The following is a 14,031-nucleotide window of genomic DNA, read 5'->3' on the forward strand; positions in this document are numbered from 1 at the left end:
TCTACGAAGCACTGCTCTGGCTAGGGCTAGTAAGTTAGTGTTTGCAAATTCACTCAGGTTTAGCTGTGCTCGTGAGCTCACCTACCCGTCCGAACGTAGTTGGAATAGTCCCATAAGCTACCACCAAATAGGCAGGAATAAAAGCAGGACGGGACAGCTATTATGTCGTGCAATGAAGTTTCACCGTCATAAAATAGGTATGGAATCGAATAAAAATAATACACTTAAATTTCTAAGGTTCAAACAATATTCGAAGTTATGCAATTTCAGAATATAAAAAATAACACAACTCTACAAAAAAAAATTCGTTCTTTGTCCTAACGTCTATACTAGGTTTTTCCGGTTAATTATTCACAAAAACGAAAATAAAATACCTTTTTTTGGTATAAAGTTTGCTTTTGTGTTAGTTATAGTAATAATACTCATTTTTCTAAGTTTTTATAAATTTTAATTAATTTTAATACTTTCAAAAAAACTGCGCTATGAGAGTGGAGTGTTTACGTTTACACAGCGGGACAGGATGGCACTCGAGTCATAAACAACGATCAGGTGTTTTGTACAAGCCCAGAAAAACTTAAAATGTCACGAAAGAGTAAATACGCTAATTGAGACCTTAGAACTTATATCTCAAGGTGGGTGGCGCATTTACGTCGTGGATGTCTATGGGCTCCAGTAACCACTTAACACCAGGTGGGCTGTGAGCTCGTCCACCCAACTAAGCAATAAAAAATAAAAAAAAATACGATGCTGATGCATTTTGTTTCATAAGTGTCAATTTATTAAAGTTCAAAAGCAAACTGTTTCATGCCATGTTTTTTTTTTTCCTCTAATTACGATCTATAATATCGAAATTTTATGCTTTGCAATCAGTCAAATTTGGTGTTGATCCGTGTAATCTTAAGAACCCACTCTTACAAAACTATCCAACCACTAAAACAAGCTACGAAACTAGAAAAACAAAAGTTTATTTACATAAATATTTAATAAACATTCTATCCACAAAATTTTCTAAGATACAATTTTTTTACATTAGACAACTAAATCTGGCAAGTATTATTGTATATTCAGGTACCGGAATCGTCATGTTCCTTCTTGTTAAATATAAATGATCCAATTCTGAAAACAATGATGTTACGTAAGTTCTTCGTAATAATTTATGGCTTTATCATTTTTAAAACACGACAAAATTTATATTGTTAATAATGAATCTACATAATTTTCTCAATAAACACTATTGTTGACTGACCAACATAGCCGTTGTGTTCTGTGTGTTTAGTGCGAATTTTTTAACGTTCTCGATAGCGTAAAAAATAACTCAAGTTTGTATGGAGTTGGAACGTTCGCCTACGTTTGTCGCTAGGGGCGCTGTTCCAACTGCATACAAATTTGAGTTAACTTTTACGCTATCGAGAACGTTAAAAAACTCGCACTAAGCACGCTGGTCGTAGAGGTCGAAACACCGACTTGTCGCTTCCCCGAGTTCAAGACAGCGGCGCCAGAGAAAGCAAATTTTGGCCCGCCTATACGTCATGGTACACGGTAACGGCACAGCTGCGGCACGGCTCTATATTGAATTTTGATTACCGCTAGCTGCCGCTGTTGCCTTTTTATACTAACGTTATGAAACATATTATGCGACATACGATTTAAGGGTCAAATTCTAATGACAAGCTAATGGCTGGTTTGGAACGGTGCAGTTGCCGTGCTTGCATAGTGTGCCGTGACCCTTAATGTTTCGTTCCGTGTGCCGTAACCAACCAGGGCCTTAACAAGACTACATGAAAACTGCTTTACACATATGTTGCTATAGAAGGTCACATTCATATATTCGTTTGCTCTGTCATCTCTAAACCGAGGTCAAAAGGGCCCCTTTAAGGGGTCAAGAGCCCGACTGGACTGAGCAAATAGTCTCCTCCTCATCTCGGCTTAGAATCAGCGGCATATGGTCCTTCCCATAAAAGTTAAAAAAAGTTAACATATATCGTATCGTGTTCAGAAGCTCATTCAATCCACTGAAGTGCAAGTATCTACTGAGTAAGTTGCGCTCGGTTTATTTCTACCTCAGTAGGAAAGTGTGGCGTCTTGGGTTACCTTAACGCCAGAATTTACGAGGATAGTTTCAATTGTCTTAGTAGTCTGAAGGCTAGAACTACTACTAGGATAAACCAAAATTTCAGTACAGCTTATTCAGTCTGAACTGGGCTTTCAAAGTCTTAACAATGTTAAGAACGTAAAGTTATGAATATTATTTATTTATTACTTAATTAGGACTTAATGCCTAAGGTATTCTCTACCGCTCAACTGAGGGTGGTGTATAGTTCTGTTCCAGATGTATTCCTTTTTCATAAAAAAACATAAGTAATAATATTATAGTAAGATTATGTCAAAATTAAAAGAGTATACTTTAGCTATTTAAAATCAGTAAATATTTAAAGACATTTAAATAATTTCATTTAAACAGAAAATAAATACCTTTTCCAATCGAGACACAATCCCATGAATGTGAAGGTGAGGAATCCATGCCACAAAAAAGTAACTGTAGGGATTGGCTCTTTCTTATGACCAAAATTTTTAAAAGTCCTAATGTTGTTTAGTTGTAGTATTCTTGACTGGTGCCACAGTTTCATGATCAGCTAACTTAACTTGATTGATTGTTTGTAACAATTAATTGCAAATTATAGTCTTTATGCAAAGTATTTCCCTGCAAATTAGTCATATTATTATACTTTGGTGACTGAGTTGAACTGTTATTCGACAAGTAAATGGGAGAGTGGTATTAAAAACAGAAGAAACTATGCAGATATAGGGGACCCAAATTCAAAGGGTTTAGGGTCAACATACTTTTTCAGAGCACCATTGGGATAAATTTGAACCAACTGGTTTTTTTTGCCAGACAATTGATATAAAGGTCTACTAAATCATCTAGATTGTACATTCAAATGTTACTTTAATATTACTTTTAGAAAAAGATAACACCTAATATTTTACTATAACTTAGGTAAAAAAGGGCATATCTATCTCTCTATTAATTTAAACATAAGCAGTCTTATTAAGAATTTTCGTAACGGTACGGTTACACATTTCATGCAATGATAAATTGTAACAAACATTTGACATGAAAGTAGCGTAGTATTATTTAGTAGCTTTAAATTAACAAGATTAAGCTATTTATATTGGCAAGAATTGTATCGATATACCTACAGTATTTCGTAAGACGATATTTTAAATTATTTTCTTTGTTTATATAGGCAAATTAAGTTCAGGTCTAGGTAAGTACTACGCGTTGTACCAAATATTTAGTGTATTATGAATTATGATATTATCTATGCGTTGTAAAATAGCACAGGTTAATATATTAGTTACTACATAACAATACTAATAATACTATTATACTATTATAACAATAGTATCATAAATAATACACTTAATATTTGAAAAATATTATTATTAAGTACCGTACCTATCTATCTATCTCTTAGGTTTATGGCGTTTCCTTTTAGATTTCGCCAATGTCAAGTGTATATAATACTCTGCTTTCTATAATTCTAATTATAATTTCTACCTACTATAATTGTTTTTTTACACCTGTCACCTGTTTTAAGTCTGTCACTTTTTTGGCACTGCTAGTTTGTCAGATTTTTCTTGAAGATTGTACTGCAAAGGCAAAGATGTTACCCCATACGGCCTAATCTTTTATATGTAACATAATATGAAGTGAAATGAAATGAAACTGATTAATATGAAACATGACATGAAATGAAATATAATCTCAGTAAAATAGTGCTCATTTACTGTGATTTTGTCAGTGGACTTTTTGGAGGATCCCGAGAAGCCACGTCTAGCGGCCTTGTTTTTTTTCCCCACATTTGTGCACTTTCACAGATACTAAGCAGTAAATAAACTACCATTATTACGCATCTAAACATGAAGAAACACTAAATAGACAAAATAAAACAAATCATACAATACCACTCCTCGCATTCCCGCCAAAATGTCCCCGAAGATTTTATGGCCTGAGAATTAAGAAGTTGACAGAAGGACAATGACGCATAATTCTCTCTAATCGATTCAGAACGATTTTTCTTTTTTGTGAAATAAATAATATTTGCGCATAGAACTAGTCGTATGAGGCTCTCGAGCCGCAGGTTGCCAACCGCGGTAGTGAGATAAATTCTGGTACATTTTTTTTATTTAGTCTGAGGCTTTATTATTTCACAATATAACATGCGTTTACGAACGGTGTATGTTTATTTCTTTACCATCAATTCAAGATCTATATTTTTTTGTCTTACTCTGTTTGTTTTCTAATTAAAAGAGATAGCCTTTCACCCGTCGATGTGATATTTGTGGGCTCCGGTAAGGGGCCGTGACTGGTGGTATTGTAATAAGTATCTGAATGTTATTTTTACTTAACAAGCAACGGGCACGGAGTCGTCTTTGGAGCTTTTTAAAACGGTTTCCGGCACCTACCTCAAACTTAATTCGACGCGGCGAACGAGTTCAACTTAGTTTTTTTTTCAGCTTTCAATGTAGAATTTGTTAATGTTTAACTCGTAATGCAGTTGTAGTAGTTACTTCTAGAATATACACGATCAAATTTTAGATTAAGAGGATAGCAGTTAACGTTATTTAGCATTTAATTACATACGTAATTAAACAACCAAATAGTATCTCAACATTATATTCAAAGGCGGGACTTTAACAGTAATGCAAAATTACATTTATTTCTTAAACCTATAATTATAAATCATTTGTACATTAATTAGTACTACAATACGTGACACTTAAAACGAGAACACTATTTACAAATACTTAACAACTAGCACTCAAAATAATAATCTTTTTTCAAATGTCAAGTAAAGTTTTAGAACATCCGAATTTAACTAGGTACCTAAAAATAGAACTGAAAATGCTTATTAAATAGTAGTCCGTGGCTGAAGCGAATATAGCAAGTATAACTTAAACAATAAAAATATTCTTTAACTTCAAACTTCCCTCACACTAATAACAATAGTCGATAAAAAAATAAGCATACACTGAATTTGAAAACTAGATAGAACACGCATTTGATCTATACAAGAAAAATATATAATTTACCATCAAGATTTTATTAAAACACGAACGCTCAGTAGCCACGCGAGCTGAACGTAGTCAGTGCTCAAAAAAGGTCGCCCCGTAAACTACATTAAATTCTAAATATGCGTTATCATCTGCAAGTTTATTTACAAAGAATTTTGATAGTCATTGGTCAAGGACGGAAAATTTAATTTTTTTTATGTGTGTTGCTGTGGTTACGAATGGAACGACGTTTGAATAAATTAAAGTAATTGGTTTTTTTATTATTTTGTTATGCCAACTACAGCACTGACGCATTCCCCTCGCCCGTCTATATTAATATTAAAAGATAACGTTGTATACACAATGAAGTGTCAGAACTAAAACAATGTTATCATGAATGAAATCTTCTAGCTTTTAAATTAGTTACAATACCATCAAAGGTAGTTCAAGTGTAATTATAAACTTAATCTTCAAATTTGATAGAGTGGACGCCTGTATCGATTGCACCACCACGATAAGAACCACGCTTTTTCTTTGTCTTCTCATGTTTGAATGACTTCCCTCGTGTATGTTTCAAATCTTGATTTGCTCGTTCACCCCAAGAGCCACGAGCTCCACCCTTTCAAATACAAATATTATAATTAAGTGAAAAATAAAAATACGAAATAATACTTTCATTTTTTTAAGACTTTTGTGGTAATTAATATTGTTTTTAAATAAGTCTCACCTATTATTAATCAAACACAATTTTTTTATTTTGAGAATTGTTATCTCCTCCTTCAAAACTTTTCCTGTCGTTATAGCCCCCTTTATTGAAACCTCCACGGTCCCCACCCCAGGAATGTCTGTTGCCTCCTCTGTCCCCACCGCCCCGGCCACCGCGGTCTCCTCCTCGTCCTCCTCTATTAAAGCCTCCGCGTCCACCCCTGTCACCGAAACCACCACGCCCACCCCTATCTCCGAATCCACCACGGCCCCCTCTGCCGCCGCGACCTCCTCTATCCCCGAATCCTCCGCGACCTCCTCTATCCCCAAATCCTCCGCGACCTCTGTTTCCCCCTCTTCCCCGGTCATTAAAGCCTCTTCCGCGATTAAATCCACCTCGCCCCCCTCTGTCATTCCAATTGCCTGATTTATTGCCCTCTGATGCGTCACCATCTTCTTCGTCTTCTTGACTCTCGCCCTCCTGATGGGAAGTACTTATATTTTAATACCAAGACAACCCTATGTGATTACCATTTATGACGAAAGTAAATGCCCGAAATTTTGAGCCATAGGACTTTTAGCCTTAGCCCTAAATAGGTAAGTTCCATATTTTGGTGACACATGGAGTTGCCTCGGCTTTTCAATCTTTAGGGCATTTACCTTTGCTTCAAAAGAGTTATCCTTAAGTCTAGGGTCCACTTCCACAACCTCGCTAACGATGCGTCGAAACGGAACCGGTTTATTGTTTGCCCCTTCTTTTTCTTTAGGTGTTGAAACATGATTAGTACCCTAAAAGTTAGCAGTAGTTCATTAGCAATAATATTTTACATTATGTTAGAGAATCTTTTTTATTTTTATTGTACACAGATAGATTTAATGATTGATGGACTATCTTGTATATAGTATATACAAAAGGTTGTACAGTGGTACCTCGATATAGGAGTGCCCTAACATACGATTGTTTTGAGATACAAGGCGCTGAGAGAGCGATATTTTGCTTTGAGATGAGAGCAAGATTTGAGATACGAGTAATCGCACACTACACCCCCGACCCCAACACGCGCCTCGGACGTTGGGATCGTGTGCAGCGTCTACCAATTTCTCCCACCTCAGACTAGACCTTGCTTGTTTCCCTAGTTTTCGAAGCATTTTTGAAAAGCTGGCTGGCGTTTTTGGCCTTTTGTACAAAACATTATCTTATTTTTTTTTTTAACCATGATTTTGAAGAAGATGATTTCTATGGAATTAAAGCCTGAAATCATAGAAAAGCTTGAGCAAAGTGTGCGAGTAGTTGGCTTGGTCAATGACAGGTACTGATAAATACATTTTTCTTATTCAAAAATCCTTAACACAAACAACTGAGGTGATTTTTTTTAAGAGCTGGAACAGATTAATGGCATTTCAATCCATTCCGAAAGGAGCCCTCTTCTTCGATATAGCGAAGGCGTTCGACAAAGTCTGGCACAACGGTTTGATATACAAACTGTATAACATGTGAGTGCCAGACAGACTCGTGCTCATCATACGAGACTACTTGTCGAACCGTTCGTTCCGATATCGAGTCGAGGGAACGCATTCCCGGCCCCGTCACGTCACAGCCGGAGTCCCGCAAGGCTCCGCCCTCTCCCCGTTACTATTTAGTTTGTATATCAATGATATACCCCGGTCTCCGGAGACCCATCTGGCGCTCTTCGCCGATGACACCGCCATCTACTACTCGTGTAGGAAGAAGGCGTTGCTTCATCGACGACTTCAGACCGCAGCTACCACCATGGGACAGTGGTTCCGGAAGTGGCGCATCGACATCAACCCCACGGAAAGCACAGCGGTGATCTTCAAAAGGGGTCGCCCTCCGAACACCACGCTGAGCATCCCTCTCCCGACTAGGCGCGTCAACACCTCCGCCTCCGCCATTCGCCCAATCACGATGTTCGACCAGCCCATACCGTGGGCCCCGAAGGTCAAATATTTAGGCGTCACTCTCGACAGTAGGATGACATTCCGCCCTCACATCAAGACGGTACGCGACCGTGCCGCCTTCATTCTAGGACGTCTCTACCCGATGATATGTAGGCGAAGTAAAATGTCCCTTAGAAATAAGGTGACACTCTACAAAACTTGCATACGCCCCGTCATGACCTATGCAAGTGTAGTGTTCGCTCACGCGGCCCGCACTCACTTAAAATCCTTCCAAATTATTCAATCCCGTTTTTGCAGGATAGCTGTCGGAGCCCCGTGGTTCGTCAGGAACGTCGACCTCCATGACGACCTGGACTTAGAGTCCATCAGTAAGTATCTACAGTCGGCGTCGATGCGCCACTTCGATAAAGCGGCACGACACGAGAACCCTCTCATTGTGGCCGCCGGTAACTACATTCCCAATCCTGCGGACAGAATGGAAAGCAGTCGACGTCGCCAAAAACACGTCATCTCGGATCCTCCCGATCCACTAACGGTGCTTCTAGGTACTTCAAGCACCGGTCACCGTTCTCGTCGAACCCGTCGCTTGCGACGAAGGGCTCGATGAGTAAATTAACTCTCAGACACAGCCCACTGAGTTTCTCGCCGGATCTTCTCAGTGGGTCGCGTTTCCGATCCGGTGGTAGATTCTGCGAAGCACGGTTCTTGCTAGGGTTCGTGTTAGCAACGTCATCAGGTTTGAGCCCCGTGAGCTCACCTACAAACGTTAGGGTTACGCTGAAATAGCAGCCTCTCAAGGCTCTCAGCTTAGGTAGGAAAAAAAAAAAAAAAGGCATATCAATTAATTTCAATGGGGAAAATTGCTTTCGGATACGAGCAAGGTTACAGAATGAATTAAACTGGTATGTTGAGGTACCACTGTATAATGTTTTTATTTCTCCAGCAGAATAGAGTTATGCTGGAAAAATGCCAAGAAATTATGGAAAAAGATAAAAACAGATTAATTATTATTATAAAAAATGTAGCAATGATTGGTTAAGTACTCAAATCTTGTTAAGCACAATAGACTAGTCTGATAGTAAATTAATTATTATTATAAAAAATGTAGCAATGATTGGTTAAGTACTCAAATCTTGTTAAGCACAATAGACTAGTCTGATAGTAAATCGTGCAATTTTATTTGAGTTCTTTACAAAAACCTAAAAACAATATTTTTGCTTTATGTTAATTTGCTATCAGTTCTAAGAGGATGAGCAGATTCATTACGTGTGTCAGGTGGATATTTGGAGAGCTTTCTAGTGAAAGCATTTTCCTATTGTGTTAATTTCCCATGAAAACACATAATTTTCTTAAGTTTTTTTTTTATTACAGGCTGCTAATTTTATTTCCAGAAATAAATGTGATTTCCCTGATAAAAATGGAACCCTTTCTATAAACAGAGCATCAGTGCTTATGTCACATACAACAATTAGACTATCTTAAAAAATCCTGAAATAATTTAATTTTATTATTGAACCCCAAAAATTTTATTTTATTTCTGGTTTTTGATCTATGAAGTATTTTCAGTTGAACGCTTAAGCGAGTGACCTAATTTAAATTTAGTCTATAAAGTTCCCTAGTCATACAACCTTTCATTATGTCAGATTCAGATATGTCCTTGTCTGGTCTTCCTAAATTAGTATATCATGCTTATTTCATTGATTATACTGTTACCTTCACAAAGTTATTGTATGGTTTTTTTGCAGGTGCAGTTTCACCTCCGGAGGCTTTCCGTTTTTTCCCAGTTTGAATAGTGTTTTCTGTTTCCTGTTAAAAATAATGCAATAATAATGAATTTGAATACTTAGTATGTGCATTTAACGATTAAGATAAGATAATTTATTACTTGTTCAGGTTTTGCTTTCTTTTTGCTTGGTGGGCCATCATCATCACTGTCATCACTATCATCTGATGCTTCTCCTTTTTTAGAAAGCTTCGCCTTAGATTTTTGCTGTGGTTTTTGTTCTTCATCACTAGATTCATCATCTTCTGACGATTCCTTCTTTGGAGTTAGTTTTGATTTTACTTGAGGAGTCTTTTGAACAGGTTTGGTCTTTTCATCATCACTAGTGTCGCTGTCATCAGATGATTCCTGTTTAGCTTTGGCTTTTACAGGTATAGGTGTAGGTTTGGCTTGAAGTTTAGTAGGAGCTTTTTGACTCTTTTCATTTTCATCTTCACTACTATCATCACTATCTTCAGATGAAGATTCTTTCTTGTTAGATGGTTTTGCAACTGGTTTGACAGGTGTTGCTTGAGGTTTCTGTACTAGTTTTTGAGGTTTTTTCTTTTCATCATCACTACTATCATCACTGTCTTCTGATGACTCTTGTTTTTTTACAGGTTTTGCAGGAGTACTTTTAACCACAGCTTTTGGTTTAGGTTTTTCATCTTCACTGCTATCATCGCTATCTTCTGAAGATTCCTTCTTCTTTGTTACAATGGCAGCTTTAACAGGGGTTGGTTTAGGGGCTGGTTTTGTTTTAGCCTTTTCATCTTCACTGCTATCATCACTGTCTTCTGAGGTTTCTTGTTTCTTTGTAGGAGGAACTTTGGCAACTACAGGTTTAGCTGGAGTTGCTTTTGGAGCCGGTTTCTTTTTTGATTTGTTATCATCACTGCTATCATCACTGTCATCTGAGGACTCCTGTTTTTTTGTCTGTGCCTTTAATGTAGGTTTTGACACAGGGGGTTTCTTTTTATCATCTTCACTATCATCACTGTCATCATCAGAAGATTCTTCTTTCTGTTTAATAGGTGTTTTAGAATTAGTTTGTTTGACTGGAAGTTTGGCAGGTGTAACAACTGATTTTTGTGGAACCTTTTTCTCAGATTCATCATCACTACTATCGTCATCTGATGATTCCTCTTTTTTTTGTGGTGGACGTACTGGATTTGTTTTTATTGGTTTAACAGGCTGCTTTTTAGGTTTTGACGTAACATCATCATCACTGTCGCTGTCATCTGATGATTCTTGTTTCTTAGCTGGTGTAATGTTAAGTTTTTTAACTGCTTGGTTGGGCTTAGATGCCTAAAAGTGCAATAAAAATCACATATAGTTGATATCTTTATCAAGGTAAATAAATAAATAAATATTGTATTCTCAGAGGTAGTGACGAATATTGTTATAAAATCACATTTGTTCATTGAAACTTGTTTACATCATTGAAGTTTATCTAAGAAGAAGTACTAGCAGTGTACATTATTTATGATTTTCCACGCTGAAAATTTACTAAATTGTTACCTGTTTTGGTGGCTCATCATCGGAGCTACCAGAATCTGAACTTTCAGCTTTTTTCTTAGTTGCTGGAACTTTCCCATTTGTTTGAATTGTTGGTTTCTTAGGGGCATCTTCTTCGCTCGAGTCACTGGAACTATATTAGCCACAGATTTTGTATATCGAATCTGAATTCTGAGTTTTCTTTATTTTAAAAGGAAACTCATATGCTGATCAGTGCTTTAAAACTTATAATATATTGAATTTTTTGTTGGATACCCAAGATATTGGTAAAAAAAAAGATATTTAAAAATCATTAATCTTCGAGTCAAAAATTAAATAATTTTCAGTTTACCTTAAAAATACTTGTACTAACTTATAAATTGAAGGATAAAATATTTACTTAACTTTTGAGAATTGAAGCCAAAAATACAATACTACTATCTAGAATATTCCAAAACTCATAGATTCTTAGCAAGCACTACTTTATCAATACATTCTAACAAGACTAAAACAAAATACTAAAATAATATGAATCATGTCCAATATTTTTATTGCTTAGATCGTTGGATAATCTTACAGTCCATCTGGTATGAAACAGTTACTGGAACCTATAGAAATCAACAATTTAAATTCCACCACCCACCTTGACAGTTCTAAGGTCTCAGTTTTTACAATACAATGGCTGCTGCATCCTTTATTCCGAAACACATTATTGCTTCATCATGGGAGTAATTCATGAGCATATGTTAAATACATATTTCATTAGAAAATATAGTACCTGTTTATGGAATCAAACACCGGCACACTTGCATTGCTTGATACAAATGCACCAGGCGTCTTATCCTTTAGACCATGATGAATTCTAAATTTAAACAAGATTATTATTCAATTTACACAAGATTAAATGACAGTCTAATAACTGCAATATGATAAAGTAACAATGGAAATAGGCTTACCTTTCAGCTTTTGCTTTATTTCCTTGATTAAACTTGGCAATGATGTCTAAGAGGGTCTGTTGGTTTTTGGCACGTGGTTTCTAAAAAAAAAATTTTACAAGCTACTTAGTAAATTGTAGTTATTTATACCTTTTAATACTCTGAAATAATTAGATATTTTATTGTAGCGTCCCACCTTAACATTAGACATTGTATTCTCAAATACAACACAGCAGTACCTAGTCCACATTAATTAAATGGCTGCTTTAATACAGAAATGGGCAGATCAGTGCTCACTATCAGCAACCATGAAAGTTTAGAATTGTGTGACTATATATGTTGGATCCTGGTAATGTTGTTAACAATGAATTAAAAAAGGGTCAACATCTGTTATTATAAAAACCAGTACCAGACCCACCACGAAATCTTCTGAGGCAAACAGGTGTCTACCAATGTCGTCGGCATGTTTAAAAATGAATTGCTCTATAGTTTTATTCGGTGGCATTTTATACATGTTAGTATAATAATTTAGGATCCAACAGAGGACCGATGTCTGCGGAATAAATGACGTTCAGCAAGAGACCAATTAAGCCGGCTGCCGCATGTGGGGCGCTGATACAATGTAGCGTGCAACCAAGAAAAACTGCGATGCTTAGCGCGAAGTTAATGTTTTATTAGGGTATCTTCTAAACAGAATCGCAAACGATCAATACAGCATGTTAACTCCCGAATTACACACAAAATTTAAAAAAAACACGTGTGGAGGCCCCACGTGGTTTATATACTAACCGCTTTAGTTTTCTTCATGAAGGTCTGGGCCAGCGATTTGTCAATTTTTTCTAAATACTGGTGAACTAAGGAATTCACATCCGCTTGAATTTCTGTAGTTAAATTCATTTTGAAGTTTTTGTCTAATATTTAGTGAATCTCCTTATTTCCGGCTTCAACAGTGTAAACCACGCCGCCACCGTCAACTATCTTGAAATGTCATATGCACTCGCGTCAGTCAGAGTTACTATTGGTCAGAGTACCTACCGTATCCATAGACCTACTTCAGTGACCGTACCGTAGTCGTCACATGTCAGAGAGTTTCCATTTTTCCAACAGGAAAGGCGAAGGTATCACGCTTTTACATATATGCTTGTTTTTTTAAAAATTTAAATAAGGGGCTATGTTATGAATAAAATTAAGCGATCTGGGTGAAATCTGAGACTGTAATGAATTGGGATAAAATAAAGATTCAGTAAAATGATGATTAGTTACACATTTATACGCTTTGATAGAAGTTAAACACTTAACAAGCCACCGCTATTCCACGTTTAAATATTAAGAAACACTAAATTAACAAAATAAAACATTTCATACAACTGGTCGCATACCCACCAAACATTTTGTCAGCGATGTTAAACCAAACTGTTTCTTTTGCTAATCCAATAGTGCGAGAAAAATGTATGAGAATTTAGTTTTCTTAATCTAATCTTTCTGTTTATAGGAGAAGTGAAAAGAATGATCTTAAATGAAATCCTGAGATGAAAAACTCACTTAAACTCAAATTACATGTTTTGGAATTGACCAATATTTTTAATTAGTGCATCATTCTTAAGGTAATTTAAACATTATGATCATCGCGCCGTTATCATACAACTACTGCCATGACTTATTATCATTTTGGTATTGTTTAATACTATATAACTTTCATTATTTATTACATAGTATTCGATAATAGATTGTTATTGAAAAGCCGATACTGTAGCTTAAGTAAGGAAAATAAGGAAAACTATTTACGCTTTAGGGTTTTTAATAAGATCCAGAAGACCAGGTTTTAATAAGAATTAGGTGTTGAGGTATAGCACTAGCTGCGTGTCGCCGTACTACTAATGTTAACTCGTTACCATGGTTACATTTTCTTCTTATGAGATGTGTCGTGTGAATAAAATATAATTTGTAATAAAAAAAACAGAGTCTGCTTAATCTTCCACATAAAATCTTAACACTAAGTATTGTCAATTTAGCGTTTCTTCTCGTTTAAATATGTAATATGTATTTGGTTGACAGACGTTTGGTTTCTAGGATTATACAAGTGGGAGAAAATGAAAAGAAATCGCTGAAAATTGTTTCAAAGGCTCTCTCAAAAAATCTATTAATCTCTGAATA

The 14,031-nt window shown here is 36.1% G+C and overlaps 1 protein-coding gene across 2 annotated transcripts; it reads right to left on the minus strand.

Annotated features, from left to right (window-relative positions):
- Nucleotides 1-4,665: 4,665 nt before the first annotated feature.
- Nucleotides 4,666-13,089, minus strand: LOC101741956 (nucleolar protein dao-5). Of its 2 annotated transcripts, XM_038018876.2 has the most exons (7): nt 12,667-13,089; nt 11,899-11,978; nt 10,967-11,096; nt 9,569-10,753; nt 9,397-9,489; nt 6,424-6,552; nt 4,666-5,677 (listed from the first exon to the last, which is right to left on the minus strand). In XM_038018876.2, the coding sequence occupies exons 1-7, from the start codon at nt 12,772-12,774 to the stop codon at nt 5,522-5,524; spliced, it is 1,881 nt and encodes a 626-aa protein (XP_037874804.1). In that variant the 5' UTR covers nt 12,775-13,089; the 3' UTR covers nt 4,666-5,521. The 2 variants fall into 2 exon arrangements, with proteins under 2 accessions (XP_037874804.1, XP_062530971.1); XM_062674987.1 differs by lacking the exon at nt 6,424-6,552 and having other exon boundaries at nt 4,666-6,244.
- Between the last annotated feature and the right edge of the window lie 942 nt (nt 13,090-14,031).

Source organism: Bombyx mori, chromosome 22 (genome assembly GCF_030269925.1).
Source record: "Bombyx mori chromosome 22, ASM3026992v2".
Classification (NCBI taxonomy): Eukaryota; Metazoa; Arthropoda; class Insecta; order Lepidoptera; family Bombycidae; genus Bombyx; species Bombyx mori.